This window comes from Lucilia sericata, unplaced genomic scaffold, assembly GCF_015586225.1.
Source record: "Lucilia sericata isolate MDLA Ls3-8-SP2 unplaced genomic scaffold, ASM1558622v1 Contig002880F_arrow, whole genome shotgun sequence".
Taxonomy (NCBI): Eukaryota; Metazoa; Arthropoda; class Insecta; order Diptera; family Calliphoridae; genus Lucilia; species Lucilia sericata.
In genome coordinates, this window is record NW_023996557.1 from 9,373 (window position 1) to 33,429 (window position 24,057).

General features: G+C 27.3%; 1 protein-coding gene across 2 annotated transcripts; it reads right to left on the bottom strand.

Moving 5' to 3' along the window:
• Positions 1-19,931: 19,931 nt before the first annotated feature.
• Positions 19,932-23,110, bottom strand: LOC119614421 (segmentation protein cap'n'collar-like). 2 transcript variants are annotated; one of them, XM_037970553.1, is made up of 4 exons: positions 23,074-23,092; positions 21,477-21,579; positions 21,084-21,254; positions 19,932-20,393 (listed from the first exon to the last, which is right to left on the bottom strand). In XM_037970553.1, exons 2-4 carry the CDS (start codon positions 21,495-21,497, stop codon positions 20,253-20,255), a joined length of 333 nt encoding a protein of 110 aa, XP_037826481.1. In that variant the 5' UTR covers positions 21,498-21,579; positions 23,074-23,092; the 3' UTR covers positions 19,932-20,252. The 2 variants fall into 2 exon arrangements, with proteins under 2 accessions (XP_037826481.1, XP_037826480.1); XM_037970552.1 differs by having other exon boundaries at positions 19,933-20,393; positions 21,477-21,626; positions 23,074-23,110.
• Between the last annotated feature and the right edge of the window lie 947 nt (positions 23,111-24,057).

Sequence of the window (24,057 nt, forward strand, 5' to 3'; positions counted from 1 at the left end):
CTTTTAAAATGCATCAAAATAAAGCTCTAAGTTGGCATTACAAATTATACGCCTATTGTTTTATAAATCGTATGCTCTCTTAAGCGTACATTTACCTCATGTGGAATTGTGGCAAAAAAATAATACGGTAAATTAAAAAAAAAAAAATTAATTTGCTTGTACTTTATATGTGAAATTAAGTTTTTTAACCAAAGTTTTAAAGCCAATTAAACTTATTAAAAAGCTTTTATTAATAAAAATTATAAAGTTTTTGCAATAAATGTGTAAAAAAAGAGTTTAAAATTTACAATGATTTTTAGTAAGCATTGCAAAAGTTTATATAATTATAGCAAGTATTTTCAAAGCTTTTGTGGCAACTGCAACATTTTTCAATTTAATATTAAAGCCAAAAAACTTAATTAAAACAAATTTTTATTAAAAAAAAAACTTCTCAATATAGAGTCATATAAATAATAATAGGAAACAATCCTACAATTTCAATTTCATTGAACTCTTTTCTTTTTTTTGTTTTCAATAAAATATATAATTAACCTACTTAATATTAAATAAAATTTTTAAACAATTTTTATGTTGAATCATGGCACAGCACTACTTGTACATAAAACATTATGGATTTTTTTAATTAGTAGAAATTAAGTAAATTAGTTAAAATTTTTAATCAAAGCAAAGAAAATTGAAATAAAAATTGATATTGCCAACAACAACGGTATAAAACTTAAGTTATTTTATAAAATGTGGAAATAAAAAATTTTAAAACCAAAATAAGAAATGAAAAAAAAACTCTAGACTTAATAACTCAATTACATAGTGGCCATTATTAACAGGGTCTGTCTGTAGTTAATTTTTTCCAACAAAAATTATAATGGCGAGGCGATAGTGATGATCATTTGGCGGTAACGTTGAAGTTGTTATTACATTATAATTTCCGGTAAGTTGGCGGGTATTTTCAAAACTCTACAATTATGAAATGTTAAAATTATATAAATGATGAAAAGAAATTTTTAACAACTACCGCAAAGCTAAAGTTGTAATATGAAAAAAAAAAAAAATGGCGCTTAAGTTTAATTTCAATTGAAACAATTCTAAAGTTAAACCAGCCGCCGACTTCCTTTATTGTGCAATTTTTTTTATAAATTTTGCAGACTTTAATAAACTAATTCAGTTTGTTGTTCTTTTTTTTTGCGTAAACAAATTGGTCAAGTTTTTATTTGTTTATTTCATTGTTGTTTACTTTTTTGTTTGGTACGTCATAGAAATATGTTCGTTTGTCTGTTATAATTGAATTCATTTCAGTTTTGAATGACTATTCAAAATGATTTTAAACTACAAAATAGTCTAGCAGAAGATGATCCGTCATTATTATCATCATCATCCTCCTAGTCATCGTAGTTAGTGTATAGATTTTTGTAGTATAATATTTTTACTATTTTGGCTTTTAAATTCATTAAATAAATCGCAGTCAATGAAATTTCGTTTACATAAGTGGCAATACACTCTTTAATAGTCATTTTTAATTAGAGTTTCGAAGTGGGAAACATTTTCCGGGAATTCCCCGGAATTGAAATTTTTAAAAGTCAATTCCCGGGATTAATGTTTTAATGTTTGTTAAATCTTTCAAATCATATCGATTCCCTGAAAACCTTTACTGTTTTTCTTTATTCAAAAACTTCTTCTTATTCTTATCTTGTGTTATCAAATTCAATTGAAATGCGTTGTTGTAAAGTTCAGGCCAAAATGGTGAAAGACTGATCTAAACTACAGCTAGAATTTGAACATTAATTAAATTATTATAGAAGTGGTTAGTCGGTAGACAAACTAAAAATTCTTTATATATTGATATTTTATAAGTCGACAAAGATCAGAAAAAATATTTAGATCAGATCAGAAAATAGATTTAGAAACATGGAAAACACACACAGAAAAGTTGGTTCTAGAGAAGTCAGAGAGTTCGACAAAGATCAGAGAACACGCGCGTTGCTGAATTTATGTGATCTTTTTATTTTTCGAATTCAGAAGAAAGAGATAATTCAAAAAGGAAATGAGGAACTCTCACTATCTATCACTATCACTTATCTATCTATCTATCTATCTATCTATCTATCTATCTATCTATCTATCTATCTATCTATCTATCTATCTATCTATCTATCTATCTATCTATCTATCTATCTATCTATCTATCTATCTATCTATCTATCTATCTATCTATCTATCTATCTATCTATCTATCTATCTATCTATCTATCTATCTATCTATCTATCTATCTATCTATCTATCTATCTATCTATCTATCTATCTATCTATCTATCTATCTATCTATCTATCTATCTATCTATCTATCTATCTATCTATCTATCTACCTACCTATCTATCTATCTATCTATCTATCTATCTATCTATCTATCTATCTATCTATCTATCTATCTATCTATCTATCTATCTATCTATCTATCTATCTATCTATCTATCTATCTATCTATCTATCTATCTATCTATCTATCTATCTATCTATCTATCTATCTATCTATCTATCTATCTATCTATCTATCTATCTATCTATCTATCTATCTATCTATCTATCTATCTATCTATCTATCTATCTATCTATCTATCTATCTATCTATCTATCTATCTATCTATCTATCTATCTATCTATCTATCTATCTATCTATCTATCTATCTATCTATCTATCTATCTATCTGTCAGAAGCAAAGCTGAAATTGGGTTGTTGAATAAAACTGTGTCAAGAAATAATATCTGATTGCGTCCTCGATAATGATTGACGAATGAGTGATAACCTGGGTTCTCGGGGATCTCCGATATGGGGGCAAAGGTAAGTATGGCCCTATCCTTATAAATTTTAGTACAGCGATTTACGATGACTTTAAAGTTATATCGGAAGTATAATTTAATCTTATATAAAACCAAGATTTGCAGATGTTTGAATAGATTCTACAACATTTAACATAATTATAAACGTAAAAGCCCTATTTGGGTGGTACTCTTGTATGGGGGCTAGGTGAAATAATGGACCGATTTCAACCATTTTCAATAGCGTTCTTCCTTGGGTCAAAAGAAGAGTATGTGCCAAATATTATGCGTGCGCATAAGGCGGACGGACATAGCTTAATCGATTTAGAAAGTGATTCTGATCCGATTGGTATACTTTAAGGTAGGAACAACCAATACCTCTTGATTCTCCGTGATCTTTTTTGTTCCTCAAATTATCACACTCAATGTGTGATAGACACTTTCTCATAATCATTTGCCAAAATAATGTAATATTACTCTGTCTAATAAAATTTTATTGAAAAGAGCACGTGCTTTTTTCATGTTTCTAAATTTTGTGCGTTCATTCACCATCATCATTTTTGAAATTATTTCCCATTGTAGTACATTTGTTGTATCTTTTATTTTTTTTCCCAAAAAAATCGCCAATTTCATGTTTTTGGTATGAAGATTTTATAAACTAGGTTTTAATAGTTGTACACATCATCAACAAATCGACACTTCACAGACATAGTTTTGACTTCTATCTTTAACTCATTTCTTTCGTCATTATCATCATAGTCGTTGTCGTAGTAGTAGTCATCCAACGTCATCATAACATGTTGAATTGTTAAAAATTCATCATCATCGTCATCACCGAAACTCTTTAGGTCAAGAATTTTATTACCGAAAACAAAAACAACAACAAAAGCACACAAAAATTGTGATGATTTGTGAAATAATTTGTTTAAAACATTGAAATTCAATCGATATTTTTAAATTAGCATACGATTTAATAAATAACAACTGTTTTTTGTTTTACTAGAAATATAAATAGTTTTTAATAAAATTGTAAGGGATTTGGAATAATTAAAATTATAATTTTGTTTTAATATTAAACTTTGTTTTAAAAATAATTAACTTTAAACTTAAAGCGAATCTTTAGATAAAGAAATTACTATAGTTTTAATAATACATTTCCGATTCTTACAATGTTACCCAATTACCCTAGACCACATGTCTGTCTGTCTGTCTGTCTGTCTATAAAATAGAGCAGAAGAATTCATTCAATAGTTTTTTATTTTATTTATTTGTATTTAAAAAATGCCGGCAAAACTATTGTAAATGATACCCCCAGTACAACACCACCAAAAAAAATAATTTTTTCTCTTTGATAGTTATGATGGTTAAAAAAAGATGGAATACATAAGTTTTTCTTTTTTTTAAATTATTAAAATAAAATTTTGATGAATTTTTTTTTTTTTTGAAAGTAATGATGACCAAGTAGAAATAGTGAATATGGTTCTTTTTATAGACAGACAATATACCTGTAGACAGACTGACCCAACTTTAAATATCAAGTATTTGTAGCAAAAAAAAAAGAAATGTAATGAAGCATTACGAGGGAAATTTTGTTTTGGAAAATAAAGTAGGAGTATTTGGATGAAAACCATATTGTAACAGGATGCACACTAGTTAATTTTAATTAAAGATAATGGAAAAGCAGATGTTTATGGATAAATAAAAAGAATTTTGATAAAAAATAGTCTAGATAAAAAATTCAACTTTTTGGAGTAAATCAAAAAGAAACACTTAAAATAAAGCTTTAAAACAGTGATCAACAGAGAGTTTTCTGAATCTCTTGCTTTCACAGTTACAAAAGCTCACACAAAAACCATTAAAACCAGGTTAAGTACCTACTCTCTGTAGATATCTGCTTTAAATCTGGCAACGGCGAGACAAATGATAGTTAAAACACACAAGAGAGCTCTTTTGTCTATCTCTGCTTTTAATTTAAATAAGATAGATCGGTCTATTTGTTATGAAAGGGATGTTAATAAATTGATTTTGCACTTATTCTAGTCTAATATAAATGAAACGAGATAATGATGATAACCATCAAAACCATAGTTCGACAATTTGAAGAGAGCCGAAAACCCAGTTTTAAAACTTTAATGGTGAAGAGTTTTCTTAACCTCCATGGGTTAAACATTTGATCTTTTTATATTTTCCAACATTATAATTTGATATATCAACTGATATTCTTAAAAAGTCACTCAACTTCTTAACAAAAAAACCTTTTATTATTTTTAATATTCTCCATTTTGTTAATTGATAAAACATAATTGGCAATAAGTCAGTTGTCATTTCATATTTTAAAAGAACAACAACAAGCTAAGTCATTTCATTCAAGTCAATTCATATTTTTAACCGGTTTAACATCTCTGGCTTCACCAAACTGGAGTAATTAGTGGATGGAAGTTATAAAAATAAATAACAATAATCATAACAAAAACAAAATGATTGTAAAAACAAAAATTTTTAATGATCAAAATCATAAGTATCACTGTAATCAGATTTATTATTTTGTAAGAAAGATCAACAAAAAACATTTGTCAATATCTTGGAGAGGAAATATAAACAGTTGGGAAAAAGGTGTATAAAAACTTTTACGTGGTATACGTGAGAAATTTGTGATTTCTCAATGTTTATAGAGATTTTAAAAGACTAAATTGAAAAGAGATTGAGATTGTCTAGCCTACTGTCTAGTCTAAAGTATAGTCTGTAGTCCAGTCTATTGTCTAGTCTGTAGTCTAGTCTATTGTCTAGTCTGTAGTCTAGACTATAGTCGAGTCTATAGTCTAGTCTATAGTCTAGTCTATAGTCTAGTCAATAGTCTAGTCTATAGTTCTAGTCTATAGTCTAGTCTCTAGTCTAGTCTATAGTCTAGTCTAGAGTCTAGTCTATAGTCTAGTCTATTAGTCTAGTCTATAGTCTAGTCTATAGTCTAGTCTATAGTCTAGTCTATAGTCTAGTCGATAGTCTAGTCTAGTCCTAGTCTAGCTAGTCTATAGTCTAGTCTATAGTCTAGTCTATAGTCTAGTCTATAGTCTAGTCTATAGTCCTAGGCCTGTTGTCTAGTCTGTTGTCTAGGTCTATAGTTCCAGTCTACAGTCTAGTGTTATAGTCTAGTCTATAGTCCAGTCTATAGTCTAGTCTGTAGTCCTAGGTCTATAGTCTAGTCTATAGTCTAGTCTATAGTCTAGTCTTATAGTCTAGTCTATAGTCCTAGTCTATAGTCTAGTCTATCAGTCTAGTCTATAGTCTAGTCTATAGTCTCGTCTATAGTCTAGTCTATAGTCTAGACTATAGTCTAGTCTATAGTCTAGTCTATAGTCTAGTCTAGTCCTAGTCTAGTCTATAGTCTAGTCTATAGTCTAGTCTATAGTCTAGTCTATAGTCTAGTCTATAGTCTAGTCTATAGTCTAGTCTATAGTCTAGTCTATAGTCTAGTCAATAGTCTAGTCTATAGTCTAGTCTATAGTCTAGTCTATAGTCTAGTCTATAGTCTAGTCTATAGTCTAGTCTATTGTCTAGTCTATTGTCTAGTCTATAGTCTAGTCTATAGTCTAGTCTATAGTCTAGTCTATAGTCTAGTCTATAGTCTAGTCTATAGTCTAGTCTATAGTCTAGTCTATAGTCTAGTCTATAGTCTAGTCTATAGTCTAGTCTGTTGTCTAGTCTGTTGTCTAGTCTATAGTCCAGTCTACAGTCTAGTTTATAGTCTAGTCTATAGTCTAGTCTATAGTCTAGTCTATAGTCTAGTCTATAGTCTAGTCTATAGTCTAGTCTATAGTCTAGTCTATAGTCTAGTCTATAGTCTAGTCTATAGTCTAGTCTATAGTCTAGTCTATAGTCTAGTCTATAGTCTAGTCTATAGTCTAGTCTATAGTCTAGTCTATAGTCTAGTCTATAGTCTAGTCTATAGTCTAGTCTATAGTCTAGTCTATAGTCTAGAGTATAGTCTAGTCTATAGTCTAGTCTATAGTCTAGTCTATAGTCTAGTCTATAGTCTAGTCTATAGTCTAGTCTATAGTCTAGTCTATAGTCTAGTCTATAGTCTAGTCTATAGTCTAGTCTATAGTCTAGACTATAGTCTAGTCTATAGTCTAGTCTATAGTCTAGTCTATAGTCTAGTCTATAGTCTAGTCTATAGTCTAGTCTATTGTCTAGTCTATAGTCTAGTCTATAGTCTAGTCTATAGTCTAGTCTATAGTCTAGTCTATAGTCTAGTCTATAGTCTAGAGTATAGTCTAGTCTATAGTCTAGTCTATAGTCTAGTCTATAGTCTAGTCTATAGTCTAGTCTATAGTCTAGTCTATAGTCTAGTCTATAGTCTAGTCTATAGTCTAGTCTATAGTCTAGTCTATAGTCTAGTCTATAGTCTAGTCTATAGTCTAGTCTATAGTCTAGTCTATAGTCTAGTCTATAGTCTAGTCTATAGTCTAGTCTATAGTCTAGTCTATAGTCTAGTCTATAGTCTAGTCTATAGTCTAGTCTATAGTCTAGTCTATAGTCTAGTCTATAGTCTAGTCTATTGTCTAGTCTATAGTCTAGTCTATAGTCTAGACTATAGTCTAGTCTATAGTCTAGTCTATAGTCTAGTCTATAGTCTAGTCTATAGTCTAGTCTATAGTCTAGTCTATAGTCTAGTCTATAGTCTAGTCTATAGTCTAGTCTATAGTCTAGTCTATAGTCTAGTCTATAGTCTAGAGTATAGTCTAGTCTATAGTCTAGTCTATAGTCTAGTCTATAGTCTAGTCTATAGTCTAGTCTATAGTCTAGTCTATAGTCTAGTCTATAGTCTAGTCTATAGTCTAGTCTATAGTCTAGTCTATAGTCTAGTCTATAGTCTAGAGTATAGTCTAGTCTATAGTCTAGTCTATAGTCTAGTCTATAGTCTAGTCTATAGTCTAGTCTATAGTCTAGAGTATAGTCTAGTCTATGTCTAGTCTATAGTCTAGTTCTATAGTCTAGTACTATAGTCCCTAGTATATAGTCTAGTCTATAGTCTAGTCTATAGTCTAGTCATAGTCTAGTCTATAGTCTAGTCTATAGTCTAGTCTATAGTCTAGTCTATAGTCTAGTCTATAGTCTAGTCTATGTCTAGTCTATAGTCTAGTCTATAGTCTAGTCTATAGTCTAGTCTATAGTCCTAGTCTATAGTCTAGTCTATAGTCTAGTCTATAGTCTATGTCTATAGTCTAGTCTATAGTCTAGTCTATAGTCTAGTCTATAGTCTAGTCTATAGTCTAGTCTATAGTCTAGTCTATAGTCTAGTCTATAGTCGAGTCTATAGTCTAGTCTATAGTCAGTATATAGTCTAGTCTATAGTCCTAAGTCTATAGTCTAGTCTATAGTCTAGTCTATAGTCTAGTCTATAGTCTAGTCTATAGTCTAGTCTATAGTCTAGTCTATAGTCTAGTCTATAGTCTAGTCTATAGTCTAGACTATAGTCTAGTCTATAGTCTAGTCTATAGTCTAGTCTATAGTCTAGTCTATAGTCTAGTCTATAGTCTAGTCTATAGTCTAGTCTATAGTCTAGTCTATAGTCTAGTCTATAGTCTAGTCTATAGTCTAGTCTATAGTCTAGTCTATAGTCTAGACTATAGTCTAGTCTATAGTCTAGTCTATAGTCTATAGTCTAGTCTATAGTCTAGTCTATAGTCTAGTCTATAGTCTAGTCTATAGTCTAGTCTATAGTCTAGTCTATAGTCTAGAGTATAGTCTAGTCTATAGTCTAGTCTATAGTCTAGTCTATAGTCTAGTCTATAGTCTAGTCTATAGTCTAGTCTATAGTCTAGTCTATAGTCTAGTCTATAGTCTAGTCTATAGTCTAGTATAGTCTATCTATAGTCTAGTCTATAGTCTAGTCTATAGTCTAGTCTATTCATTCTATAGTCTAGTCTATAGTCTAGTCTATAGTCTAGTCTATAGTCCTAGTCTATAGTCTAGTCTATAAGTCCTAGTCTATAGTCTAGTCCTATAGTCTAGTCTATAGTTCTAGTCTATAGTCTAGTCTATAGTCTAGTCTATAGTCTAGTCATATAGTCCTAGAGTATAGTCTAGTCTATGTCTAGAGTATAGTCTAGTCTATAGTCTAGTCTATAGTCTAGTCTATAGTCTAGTCTATAATCTAGTCTATAGTCTAGTCTATAGTCTAGTCTATAGTCTAGTTTATAGTCTAGTCTATGGTCTAGTCTATAGTCTAGTCTATAGTCTAGTAATATAGTCTAGTTTATAGTCTAGTCTATAGACGAAAGTTTATAGTGTGGTCTGTAGACTAGTCCGTAGTTTAGTCTGTAGTCTAGTCTATATTCTAGCCTATATCTAGTCCATAGTCTTGTCTATAGCCTAGTATATAGTCTAGTCTATTGTGTAGTCAATAGTTTAGTCTATAGTCCAGTCAGTTAAGACAATTTTAAAGTAATATAGAAGGGCTACAGTATCTTGTCTATGTTTTATAGAGCTCGAGGGGTTTTGTCAGTATTCGGAAAAATTTCTTACTATTGTATTAGAAAACAACCTCAAAACTCAATTGGACTATGTATGTATATTGACAACTAAAGCCGTTATTGAGCAAAAACACTGACATGTTTGACAACTTGAAATAAATAAATACTATAAACCAATATTTGACATTATCGATAACAATTAAAACTTTGAACCAGTTGACGATGATGATTAAAAATAGGAAGCCAGCAAGAGCGAGAAACTGCAGAAGAAATAGAAACAATAATAATCAATGGACCTAAACAATAACAACAAAAACAACAACTTTCATGATGTATTGATTACACTCTAACAGTACACAGAAGTATTTGTATTTTTACACCGTCTATAATATCAAATTGACTACTTTTTTCAAAATAATGATTTCAATGGAATTTGGATATTTTTTTCTTCGACTTTATGCTTAATTATGTTTATTATTTTTAATCAAAAAAAAATCAATTGTTAATGAATTGAATGTGTGAGAATTATGTAAAAAGTTTTATTTATAAGTTTTTATGTAGGTAGTTTTTTAAAGAAAAAATTTATATCGTTCAATAGCTCCATAATAATTTTTTACCAAAAATTTTGTAATAAACAACAAGAAAAAAAATTTACACGTTTTTTGTAGACAAAAAATAAAATCCCCAAACAAAACTTGCTTGTCATTGGAAATATATTTATGAACATAAAAAAATACTAAAAATCAGTAGAAAACATGTACCAATGTACTACACGCTTTGAAATAATTCTATTTTGAAATGTAATTAAAACCCCGTTGTGCGGATAGAACTTATAATCAAATATTGAATTGTATGTAGGATTTTTTTTCGTTTATTACTCAATAATATTGATCAATAAGTTGTTGTGCTATTATGTGGCAGACACAGCAACAACAACAGCAAGTGTTGGCTGTAATTAATACCGGCAACAAAATTTTAAACAACTAATAAAACTTAAAATGGCGTCGGCAAAATGGCGATGGCGTTTTTAAGACCTATACAATTTTGCTTATAATGTTTTCAAAGAAAATTGTTGTAACATAGAAAAACAGAGAAATTGTTCGAAAACAAATTGTTCAGTTATCGATAACTGAGAATATGTTTCAGTTATTGACAAATTATTCTGTTTTTTATAACAGAAAAGGTATTTTAATTGAAGTCATCAAGTTATCGATAACAGAACATTTTGTTAAAGGAAGTAATGGTAAAAATGTTTTCAATAAAATAGTTTAGTTATCAATGACATATAAAATTTCTAAGAAATTCATCAAGTTATCGATAATAGAGAAAATGTTATTACCAAAATTGTCTTACTATCGATAACAAAAACATTTTTTGACAAAATTATCGATAAGAAAACTTTTCTTTCAGAACTTATTCAGTTTAAAATAGTGGAAAATTTTTTGTTTCAAAATTATCTAGTTATCGATACAATTTATCGATAGATAAATTGTATTTTAATTAATGTTATCAAGTTATCGATAATAGAATAAATTTAAAGGAAATTATAGAAAAACATTTCCAAGAAAACTGTTCGATTAACGATGACGGATACAATTTTTAAGAAATTCATCTACTTATTGATTATAGAAATAATTTTCTAAAACTATCTAGCTATCGATAACAGAGACATTTTTTTAACAAAATTGTAAAGTTGTTGATAACAAAGAAACTTAAGTTAAGAATAGCGAAGAAATTTTTCTTCAACAATTCTCTAGTTATCAATAACAGAGAATATTGTCTAGCTATCGATAAGAGAGACATATTTCTAAAGAAAATTATTCAGTTATCGATAATAGTGAACTTGTTCTAAAGAAAATTGTTCAATTATCGATATCAGAGAGATTTTTTATTCAGTTATCGATAGCAAATAACATTATTATGCTATTTCTATCGAAACTATTCTTAAGAAAATTGCATATTTAACGATAGCAGAGAAACATTTCTGAACGAAATTGCCTAGTTATCGATAACAGGGCACTTGTTCTAAAGAAAATTGCCTAGTTATTGATAATATAAAAATTCTATCAATAACATTTTTATAAGAAAAGTTTTCAGTTATCGATTTTTTCGAAAATTGTTAAGTTATCGATAACAAAAAACATTCTGTATAGAAAAGAATCCAGTTACTGATAACAGAGGTCATTTCTTAAGTAAGTCTCATATGTCTTATAAATATATTAAGATAGTTATCGATAACGGAGGAAGTGATCGAATCCCCGATAACCCGATAAAGGAGATATTTTCGATTATTTTCTCAGTTCTCAGCAAAAAATTACATTAAAAAGTTAAAATTTTAAGTTATTATCTTAACACGTTGATGACATTGGCAAGTATTTATCATGCTCGCTTACAAGTAGGGAGTTAAGTAAGTACTAACTACAAGTAGTTAAGTAATTTTTTTGTTTGTGAAAATACTAATTTAAGAGGATATGTCCACTTAGTTTTGATATTTTTTTTCTCTTTCGTTTTTGTAAACAACAACATTCAATTACAAAATGTCAAGACTAGTAAGTACTAACGTAGTTATTTATGAGACATTACTAAAACCATTCTAAGTAATGCAGGCGGTATGTAGTATTTACTGAAAAGTATGTTCTTGCGCAAGTACAAGTCACGTTTCTGTTGGGTTATAATAGATTTAATCCAAAATATATTCATTTCCATCTATTTTCCTCTTTATACTTATTCTTCAAAATCTTATATAGATTTTGTTCATGCGTCACAGTAATGTTTTTTTTCTTATATATTCTAAAGAATTAAAATAAATTTATCAACATTTTCTTATCATATTTTTGTACGTGAGTAATTTATATTTTACTATTCGCAATTATATACATGTTTATATGTAAGTAGTAGATTTCAACAGGGACGTTCGGTCGGTCGGTCGCACTTAGGTGATTAGCACCATGTTTCATAGTATAATTGTAGTATTTGTATCAAAATTGCATAGAATTTTAACAGAATTTATTTACTAATTTATTTGCAAGTATTAATAAAGCAATTTGTTAAATTTATGATATTTAAAAAGTAAATGGGGTGATGCAAATTTATAAAAATATTGAGAAATAGACAAACAAATCGAACAGATTTTAAGATTTCTATAAGAATTTAGGACAACAATTAAAAACAAACAAACATTTTTTTTAATTATTTTTTGCTGTTTCCATTAGATTTTATACTTGTAAAAAAGACATCAAAAAACATTTCATTGTCATTTACGGAAATGAGTTGAAACAAATCGATTTTAGTTAAAACATGTCCTCGTCCTTAAATGACTTGTATTTCGTTTATTATTGAAAGAAAAAAAAAACTGAAAATCATTTAGTATCAATTACAAAATTATTTTCTCTACATTTAGTTTTTGTCTAATAATGACATTTAATACTTAAAGAAAGCAAAAAAACAAAAATCCATTTAACATCTTTATACTATAATGATGATTTTTGAATACAATTTAAAAAATTAATAGTTTTTAGTAAAATGAATAAAATGAAATTATAAAAATGTCCTTTAGAATTGGAAAAAAAAGGTGTGAAGTTTAAATACAGATGCATGTTTCACAGACTGTAAGACAAAACGTGTTATTTTTGTAGAATTTAATTGAATTGACTTTAACGTCTAGTCTGTTGGACGAACAAGAGTATTATTTAAACGTTTTTATAAAAATGAGTGACTTTCATATTTTGTATTTAATAAATAGTTTATTATTATTAAATTCAGAAATCACAAAAATCCGTCGACTATTTCAATTTTCATGCAACTCACTCTTTGGGGAATTGCCGAAAACAAGAGAGAATTTCAAATGGGAAAAAGAAGTTCTAACAAAAGCTGAATTTATTTTGTTAGGCTTATGCGGGATTTATTGAATATTGAATTTTTTTCTACTATTTCAAATATTTATTTATTAAATTTGGGATTTATTGAACATTTTACTTTTCCTGGGAACTTTATGAGAATTTTACAAAGGAAGATTATGAATTATTCTTTGATTAATGATCATGGAAAATAAAAAATGGTCTAAAAAGTACAGTTGTGTTTGATTTCCATTATCGAAAACATTAAAGAATGTAATAGAATAGAAAGAAATAGTTCAGTTATCGATAACAAAGAACATTTTCTAAAGAAAAGTTTTAAGTTATTGATAACAATGAACATTTTATAAAGAAAATAGTTTAGTTATCGATAACAAAACACTTTCTAAATCGATAACGGAGACACATTTTCAATACTGATAAAAAAGAATATGTTATTAAGTAATGTTATCGTGGCCGCCGGCAGGTTAGTGTTCTAGTCTGGTAGACCGGTGGTGGTGGGTTCGATTCCCACCATATATGTACATCTTTCTTTCAAACTAAATAACTAACTAACTAACTAACAAACTAACTAACTAACTAACTAACTAACTAACTAACTAACTAACTAACTAACTAACTAACTAACTAACTAACTAACTAACTAACTAACTAACTAACTAACTAACTAACTAACTAACTAACTAACTAACTAACTAACTAACTAACTAACTAACTAACTAACTAACTAACTAACTAACTAACTAACTAACTAACTAACTAACTAACTAACTAACTAACTAACTAACTAACTAACTAACTAACTAACTAACTAACTAACTAACTAACTAACTAACTAACTAACTAACTAACTAACTAACTAACTAACTAACTAACTAACTAACTAACTAACTAATTGACTAACTAACTAACTAACTAACTAACTAACTAACTAACTAACTAACTAACTAACTAACTAACTAACTAACTAACTAACTAACTAACTAACTAACTAACTAACTAACTAACTAACTAACTAACTAACTAACTAACTAACTAACTAACTAACTAACTAACTAACTAACTAACTAACTAACTAACTAATTAACTAACTACTAACTAACTAACAAACTAACAAACTAACTAACTAACTAAATAACGAACTATCTACCTATTTATCTATCTATCTATCTATCTATCTATCTATCTATCTATCTATCTATCTATCTATCTATCTATCTATCTATCTATCTATCTATCTATCTATCTATCTATCTATCTATTTATCTATCTATCTATCTATCTATCTATCTATCTATCTATCTATCTATCTATCTATCTATCTATCTATCTATCTATCTATCTATCTATCTATCTATCTATCTATCTATCTATTTATCTATCTATCTATCTATCTATCTATCTATCTATCTATCTATCTATCTATCTATCTATCTATCTATCTATCTATCTATCTATCTATCTATCTATCTATCTATCTATCTATCTATCTATCTATCTATCTATCTATCTATCTCCCTATCTCTCTATCACGTTATAAAAAAAATTATTATTATCGATAATAGATAAACTTTTCTAAAGAAAACAGTACAGATATCGATAAACAAAAACATTTTTTAAGTTATCGACAACAACAACAACTTTGTAAAAAAGTTTATTCATCGATTATAGAGAAAAATTTCTAACCAAACAGAAAAGTTTGTCCTAAGAAAATTGTTCAGTTATCGATAACAAAGAAGGTTTTAATTAAAAAAATCTCTGAATTTCGATACGATTTATTGTTTATTGAAAATTGCCTCGTTATAGATAACCGAGAAGATTTTCTTAAGAATTCACAATTTATATATTTGGTATTTTAAAATTTTATAAAACAATTTTTGAAATATTCCCTTTTAAATTATTTAAAAACTAAGTAACAATACTGTACAATTCAAAATGGAGTAAAACCTCCCCTTTAATAACAACAAAATACACATACATATCACTTTAATGGATTTATGGCGCTACAAGAAGTGTATATTTGTTCGTGTTTCCTTAACGACATGATTAATAATTTTTTGCTATTCCTTTTTAAACTTCAAGAAATTTGACATTTTTAGTTGACAGGCTGATTTTCCTCATACAATAAATTGTAAAAAAATAAACGCGAAAATTACAATAGCAACAACAAAACATACATTTTAAGGATACTTGCTGAGTACGTTTGAGCAGAAGTTTTTCATTTAAAACCACTTCCCCTTCTATATAACCGACTCCTATACCAAAATTTGGTCATCACTACCATTTTTTTCATTACAATTCCTATTTATGTTTATTCTTTTTTATATATTGTAGTTGTTTCTTGGTGTACATAAACGTGCTTAATACCCTGGATCAATATAGTTTATATAAATGTTAAACTGCTAAAATGAAAAAAGTTTAATTTATTTTCGTTACGTTTTTTTATTATTTATTATTGTTATAATATTCTTTTACTCTCCATGTGAGCTTTATTTAATGGCATTATAACAAAAAAAAAACTTATTTTTTTTTGTAATTTGGTTCGTGCTGCCCTGAAAGTTTTTCATTTTTATCAGAAGCAAAAGAAGCGGCATCAACAGCAGCAGTTTTGCTGTTAAATGTAACACACCCCAGCAGGCCCACTGTGTGTGTATTTTTAATAAACATACTTGGGTATTTATTTCTACACTACGAGTGATTTGAGTGGCGAATGAAAGTTAAATATTTTTAAAGAAAATTTTACAGCTATCTATAACAGATATGAATTTATAAACGTTATTGTTCTGTTATCTATAAAAGAGAAAATATTTTGAAATGAAAATTGTTCAGTTATCGATAACAGAAAATTTTCCAAAAAATTTTCCACGTGACGATAAAAGAGAAACTTTTCTAAAACAAATTATCCAATTAATTATAACTGAAACAATCTTCTTCAGAAGTTTATTTACAGAGTACGATAACAGAGAAAGTTTCCAAAGGAAAATTTTCCAGTTATAGATAACAGAGAATATTTTCAAAACATAGTTAACCAATTATCGATAACAGAGAAGATTTTTTTAAAGAAAATTGTTCAGTTATAGATAACAAAAACTTTTCTTAATAAAATTGTTCATATATCGATAAACAGAGAAGATTTTCTCCAGAAAATTGTCTAGTTATCGAAAATAGAATATTTAAAAAAAAAAATTGTCTAGTTATCGACCATATAGAACATTTTTAAAATAATTTTCCAATTATCGACCGTTTTCTATAGGATGTTGATTAGTAATCGATAATTAAGAAGTTATTTTATTGTTTAGTTATCGATAACAGAGTAATATTTTTTAAGAAAATTGTCTAGTTATCGATAACAGAGTAATATTTTGTAAAACAAGTTTTCCAGTTTTCGGTAGCAGAGAAAATTTGCTAAATAACTATCCAGTTATCGATAACAAAAATTTTCTGGATAAAATTGTACAGTCGATAACAGTTTAATACTTTTAAACACAATTGTTAAGTTATCGATAACAGAGAATTGTTATTAATGGAAATTGCACGATTATAAATAACAGAGAAGATTTTTTAAACAAAATTGTTCAGTTATCGATAAATGAGAAAAGTTATTTAAAGAAATTTGTCCAGTTATCAATAACAGAGAAGATTATTAAAAAATAATTGTTCAGTTATCGATAACAAAGAAAAGTTATTCAAGATATCAATAACAGAGAAGATTTTTAATAAAAATTTTTCTGTTACCGATAACAGAGAAGATGTTATAATGATTTTATCGATATCTGAGAAAAGTTATTAAATTAAATTGTCCAGTTATCAGTAATAGAAAAAATTTCTTAAAGAAAATTGTTCAGTTATCGATAACAAAGAAAAGTTATTAAAGTAATTTTTTTTTTTAATGAAAATTGTTTAGTTATCGATAACAGAACACTTAAATAATTTTAAAAATTATCGATAACAGACGGATTTATATAGAATAATTATTAGTTATCGAAAATTAAGAAGATTGTTTAAACAAAGTAGTTCTCTTATTGAGAAGTAGAGAGAATTGTGTAAAGAAAAATGTATAATTATCGCTTACAGAGAAAATTAATCGATAGTTATCGATAATAGAAAATAATTGTATAAAGAAAAATGTATAATTATCGCTTACAGAAAATTAATCGATAGTTATCGATAATAGAAAATAATTTCCTAATGGAAATTGTGCAATTATCGATAATAAAGAACATTTTTTAATCAGTTATCGATAATTAGGAAGAGAAAAAAATTTTAAAAGGAAAAATATGTAGTTCTTATCTTTTTAACATGATTTGTATGCAATTTTTCCAGAGTGTATGGCATCAAACATTCAGTTGGTTATAAGCGCTAGACTAAGTTCTTAATATCGCATGTACCATCATATAGAATAGAAGTCTGTTTTATTTTCTTTACATTACGTTTTTTTTTTGAGAAATGATCAGAGCATGATTTGCTAAAATAAAATCTAAATCATATTGCATGTATGAGTATGATACCCTAAATACATACACGAACAAAATTTGCTATACATACATACATACATATGTATGTATACATGTAATGTAAATATACAATTAATACATGAGTATATGGAGTAAATATTGCTTTGCCTGCCTATAGGCGTAAATGGAGAAAATTCAAAGTTTTTTTTTTATATGAAAGTATATATAGAGCATAGTTTGTTTGCTGTGTTACTTGAAGAAATTATGGTGGTTGGATTTTCGTTCCATGACGTTAGTAGTAGCAGTATTTATTGGTGGTGGTTGGGTAATTTACTAAATCTCCTTCCATATTTGCTACTTTGATTAGTTTCTTTTTTATATGTATTATTCGAAATTTCCGAAAAGTTTATTTTACTTTCTACTTTTTTTTTTTTGGCTAGCTCGTTGCTTAATTCAAAGTCTATTGTATTATAATCGCCCTAATATTATAAAGAAAAAATAAACGCGTGTTTTTATATTTATCTAGTAGATTAATCGTTAGCCTACGATATGGCTATATCCATTACTTTTTTTGTTGATTTAATACCAATACTTTTGATATATGAGAATACATACATATTTACAAACAAAATAGGAAATCTTTGTACATATACATATATGGGGAGTTGTTTGTTGGTAGTGGTTAAATAAAGAAATGTTGTACATATTTTCTGGTTTATTTACTGTAAATATATTTACAATTTAGTCTAAATAGGTTTAATAATATTTACTTTAGAAACTAGTGATAGTTGCAATTACAGAGTTAAAAAGAAAGCCGCTAAGTAAGGCATGAAAAAGAAAAATTTTTTTTGAAATTTTATTGAAAAATATTTAAAAGTTTTGGTATTAAAAAAAGGAAGTTTATTTTAAAATAATTTTAAAATTTCTTATAAATTTAGGTTTTTGAAAATTATGTTTTGTTTAATTTATCACAAACAACAATTAACATCTTATCATAAACAACAATAAAAGCAAATATAATACATACAAATGTACTACATACATACATAGTATAACAAAAAGAAATCTTATCAAAATATATAAAATGTATTTTTAAATTATTTAAAATTCCTGGACAACCGGGGGGTGTAGAGAAGAAAGGAATATCATGCGAAAAAGAAAACAAATAAATATGATTTGCAGACATATTTTTGCCAGATAAATAATTAACATTTGGTGTTGTATATAAATTGATATGATTTTACTAATACTTTCAATCGAGTCTATAACTAAATAAGATTAGATTATTAAAAATAAAGCAAACTTTTGGAACAATTTACAAAATAGCAACCATGGTAGTTAGTTATAAATTCAAATTCTATGTTTACTGTTAGATTAAGAAAAACTAATCATAAATGATGAACACGAAACAAACTATAAATGGAACCGATCTGTTAGCGATAGTAGAGAAAATTTTATATAGATAATTGTTTAGTTTGATAACATTGGGTGGCAAATTTTAACCTAGAGACTAAAGTATGCTTGTCTAAAGCTCTAAATGCGAATCTGGTCTAAGAATTTTACATCATTACAATGGGTGACAAATTTTTAAACCAGAGACCAAAGAATGCTTGTCTAAAGCTCTAAATGCGAATCATGTGAGATATTGTGCCCTGAAATTTAAAAAAAAAACTCCATTTTTGGCCTTTTTTGAGACTTTATTTATAAAATGTTGTATGCCATGTGAAAGTCCATTCTGTCAACTTTATAATAAGGATTAACATCTGACTTATCATGTCTCTTCTTCTCCCAGATGTGATTCGAAAAGGCTAACATGGTCTCGTGATTTCGACTTTCTTCATGACCGACCATATGATGCCCTACACCAGTTATAAAATAAAAAAGGCCAGATCAGAAGGTCCGGTTATATGGTGGCTAGGTGAAATAATGGACCGATTTGTAATAGGTCTCGTCCTTCGTATCTTGTAACAGACAGACGGGCGGACGGAAATGTCTTAATGGATTCTGAGTCGATCGTTATACTTTAAGGGCGTAAAACTTCTCCATATGTTAACGATGATAGGGGAGGATTGTGCCTCTGGTAGTACAGTTGGTTCTAGTCTGTACGCCCAGTAGTTGTGGGTTTAATTGCAGAGACTCTGGCAAAGGAAAGCAGAACAGATCAGATAGTATTTCTTCGAATCTGAAGTAATATACATTCTCCTTTCAAACTAACTATAGATGTTAGTGTACCTTTTTTAAAGAATATTATCAAGTTATCGAAATGAAAAACGAGTTATCGGTAGTAAGCCATAGTTTTCGTACTGAGTTATAGAAAACCCTCAAAAAGATATAGAAAAATCCAGGATAGTTTTCAATAGTACGATAAGTGCGATTTTACTAGAATCAAGTATAAAATACTTGAATCAACTTCGGATCAGCCAAGTATGATAGACTTGATTTTAGCATGATTTAAACCTTTTAGGGAACAAAGTGATCACGACAAGTACTTGTTTTAAGAAATGTTTTCTAAATTTAAACCCGAATCCATACTTGATTTAAGCAAGTACGATCTTTAAGTAATCGGTCTACAGAAAATTTTTAGGTTATCAATACTTAATATTTCTAATTTTCGAAATAATTGTCCTTTTGTTTTTATAGTTAAAATAAAAATTATTATTATATATTTATAAAATATAAATAAAATTTTACGAAAAACTTACCAGTTTCATTATCAATAGTAAAGGGTATGCCAGCCCATTCATCTCCCAAATGATTATCATCATCATTGTCATCAATATCTTTTGGATCATACTTTGACTATTTGAATAAAATTTTAAGAAAATATTAATGATAATCATATTTCAAAATGATTGCAAAAACACACAAATAATAACTTTTGTTTATGATTGAATTTTGACAAAAAAAACAGACGATGAATTTTTGAAATTAATCTGTGATAAAAAACCAAGTCACACAGTTCGTCGAATGTCTATAAGACAAAAGTAGTATGATGTCAAGAGTGCTGACATGTCAACTGGAAAAACTTGCCGATTTGTTATTGAATTGAAAGGTCTGAAACAGTTTCTTATAGCTTCGTAAACAAGTCAAATAATTAGTTCCACGTTTGTTTCAAAACTTACAAAAAACTCTTTTAGATCTTACGGAATGAATTATTTCAAACTGTAGATGATAAATAAACAAATAAATGCCAAAGATTTATCATAAACGATTATTTAAAATTAAAACTTAATTTAATAAAATTATGATGAAAAGTATACTTTTGATAGAATTTTTAATAAAGAGAAAGTTTTTATTTTTTCTCTTTAATCACTTTTTTAAATGAAATCATTTCAAATGAGTATGAGAGCAAAAGAGAGAAAGAGAGTTTGTGCTGAGCGATAGTAATGTAAGATGATGAAATTTTATTTAAATAAATTAATTTTAATTTTATATGTGAATTATTTGTTTTCGTATTATAAATTTATAATTATTATTTAAAACACTTACATTATCTAATTTGAGTGCTTCTAAAGCTTTCAACTTTTCGATATCGTCGTCATTAGCGTTAGATGATTGCAAAGCTTTAGCTGAAGTACCAGCATCAGCCAATTGGGCGGGTGTAAGACTATAGCCCAAATCGACATCTTGTTTCCATAAAACTTCAACAATTTCGCTTTCCTATAATTTTTTTGTTTTTTCAATTTTATAATTTATTTAGTGGAAAAATATTTAAACGCCACCATTAGTAGAAATTTTGAAAAAAAAAGTTTATTAAAAGAAAGAAGATAAAGAAAAGAAGAAAATATAAAAAATATAAATAAATTGCGCATTAATTAAATGTTTAATTAATAAAAAAGAGAATTGTAATTTGTATTTGAATTTTGTTTCAATAAAACCTACTTTATAAATATAGTGTCGCATTTTGGTAGATTTCTTGTTTATTCAATGGCTGTGGTAAATATTGTTTTATTGGTTTTTCCAAGCAGTTAGTTGTTTTATTAAACTAAATTTATACAGTGTGGCGCAATACAATGAATATTTTTATTTTATCTGAAAACAAACAGATTTTCTTTAAATTGTTCAGTTTAATGTTAGGAGATTGTTAATAAAAATCACTTCCCTTATTCGAAACTTTAATAAAAATTTTTGTTTTGAAATTATTCCAATATTTCCTAAAATTCAAATCTGCACTAAAAAATTTTAATTTTAATTAAAAATTCAATATTTTTTCAAACTTTCACTTAAATTTTGAAATTTTACAAAAAATACTATATTTTACTAAAACTTCATTATAAAGTACAAAATTTTATCAGAATTCAAAAATTTTGAAATTCTCTTAAAAATTTTAAATTATACCACAAATCTGAAATTTACTATAAAATCCAAATATTTAATAAAAATACGAAATTTCATAAAATTTTTGATTCTTAGTAAATAATAGACTATAGATTAGACCATAAACTAGACTACAGATAAGACTATATACTAGACTGTAGACCATACTATAGACTAGACTATAGACTAGACTTTAGACTAGACTATAGACTAGACTATAGACTAGACTATAGACTAGACTATAGACTAGACTATAGACTAGGCTATAGACTAGACTATAGACTAGACTATAGAATAGACTATAGACTAGATTATAGAAAAGACTATAGAATAGACTATAGACTAGGCTATAGACTAGACTATAGACTAGACTATAGACTAGACTATAAAATAGACTATAAACTAGACTATAGAAAAGACTATAAAATAGACTATAGACTAGACTATAGACTAGACTATAGACTAAACTATAGAATAGACTATAGACTAGATTATAGACAAGATTGTAGACTAGACAAAAGTCAGAAGAAATTCTGTCAGACCATAGACTGAAACTAGACTATAGACTAGATTAAAGATTACACTATATACTAGACTATAGACTGGACTATAGAACGAACTATAGAGTGGACTATAGACTGAACTATAGACTGGACTATAGACTCGTCTATAGACTGGGCTGTAGACCAGATTATAGACAGGCTTTACCCAGACTGGACTATAGACAATACTATAGACTGGACTATAGACCAGACCATAGACTGCATTATAGACCAGACTATATTCCATACTATAGACTGGACTATAGACCATATTATAGACTGGACTATAGACCATATTATAGACTGGACTATAGACACAGACTATAGACTGGACTGTAGACCAAATTATAGACCAGACTATGGACTGGACTATAGACAAAACCATAGACCAGACTATAGACTAAATTATAGACAAGACTATAGACTGGACTGTAGACCAGACTATAGACTGGACTATGGACCAGACTATATACTGGACTATATATACAGACCAGACTAAAATACAATCTAGACATAACTTTATCGATTATTTTCCGATTTAAAAAATAAAATTTATTTTTTTAATTTTTTATTTATACAAATTAAAACGTTTAAACTATTTTCATTGTATTGTCACTCACTGTAGATAATTTAAATTTATTATTATTAGTTGTTAATATTTATAATTATAAACCATATATTATTCGAAATTTTTATTTTATATAATTTTTTTTCTTTTTATTTATTCTTAATCTTTTAAATATATAAAAAAATATTTGGTTTCTTTTCAGTTTTTATTTTTAAAATATTTTTTCTTTATTTTAATTTTTATTTATAAAATATTTTTTATTTCACATTTAATAAAATTTTATTTATGATAATATTTCATTTATTTTTTTAATCTCGAATTTTTGGAATAAAAAAAATATGTTTTTAATTTTTATTTTTAAACACTTTCATTTATTCGTTTCTGTTGTTTTTTGTATCAAATTTTGTTTAATAATTTTATTTATTGTATTTTTTTTTGTATAAAAACGTCTTTAATTGCTAATTGTTTAAAAGTGACTATTCTTTGCTCATTAAAGTTGTCAAGACAATTTAATTTCAAATGTTATTTTCAAATTGGCCTAAAAAACAACGCGTTAACAGCAATAATATGAAAAGAAAACTAATAACAAATTACGTAGATGGAAAAATTTAAGAGAATCTATTTAATATTTTTGCAAATGTTTACTTATTGCTTTAATTTTATAACTTTTCATTTGTTTTTAGCTTTAAATTTTATTATACTTTATTTTTCTTCTGTTCTTATTTAACTGATAAGACTTTTGTCAAGTTTATTTTTTTTTACTTTTTCAGTTTAAAAGATAAGGTTCTCTTTTGCTTTTTAAATTCAATAGAAACTGGACTGGCAGTTTGTAAAAATTCCATATTAAATGAGTAATATAAGAAAAAAATTTTGCATTTGTTTATAAACAAATTCTCTTGATTATCTTTATTAATTTTAAGAGAGCGAAAAATTATGTCAAGTTTTAAAATGAGTTTTAGAAACTATATTTTGGCGGTAATCAAAATCTAATGTTTAGTTTTTCTTGACAACAGTCAGAGTTTTGTAAAAAAATCTT

What these genes read in the sequence shown, in the direction of transcription:
- LOC119614421 (XM_037970553.1), bottom strand. Translation starts at nt 21,497, where the DNA reads ATGCGACACTATATTTATAAA. An exon ending in TGCGACACTATATTTATAAA is followed by an intron (nt 21,255 to 21,476) that starts GTAGGTTTTATT and finishes AAAAAATTATAG; the next exon opens with GAAAGCGAAATTGTTGAAGT. An exon ending in AAGCACTCAAATTAGATAAT is followed by an intron (nt 20,394 to 21,083) that starts GTAAGTGTTTTA and finishes TTATTCAAATAG; the next exon opens with TCAAAGTATGATCCAAAAGA.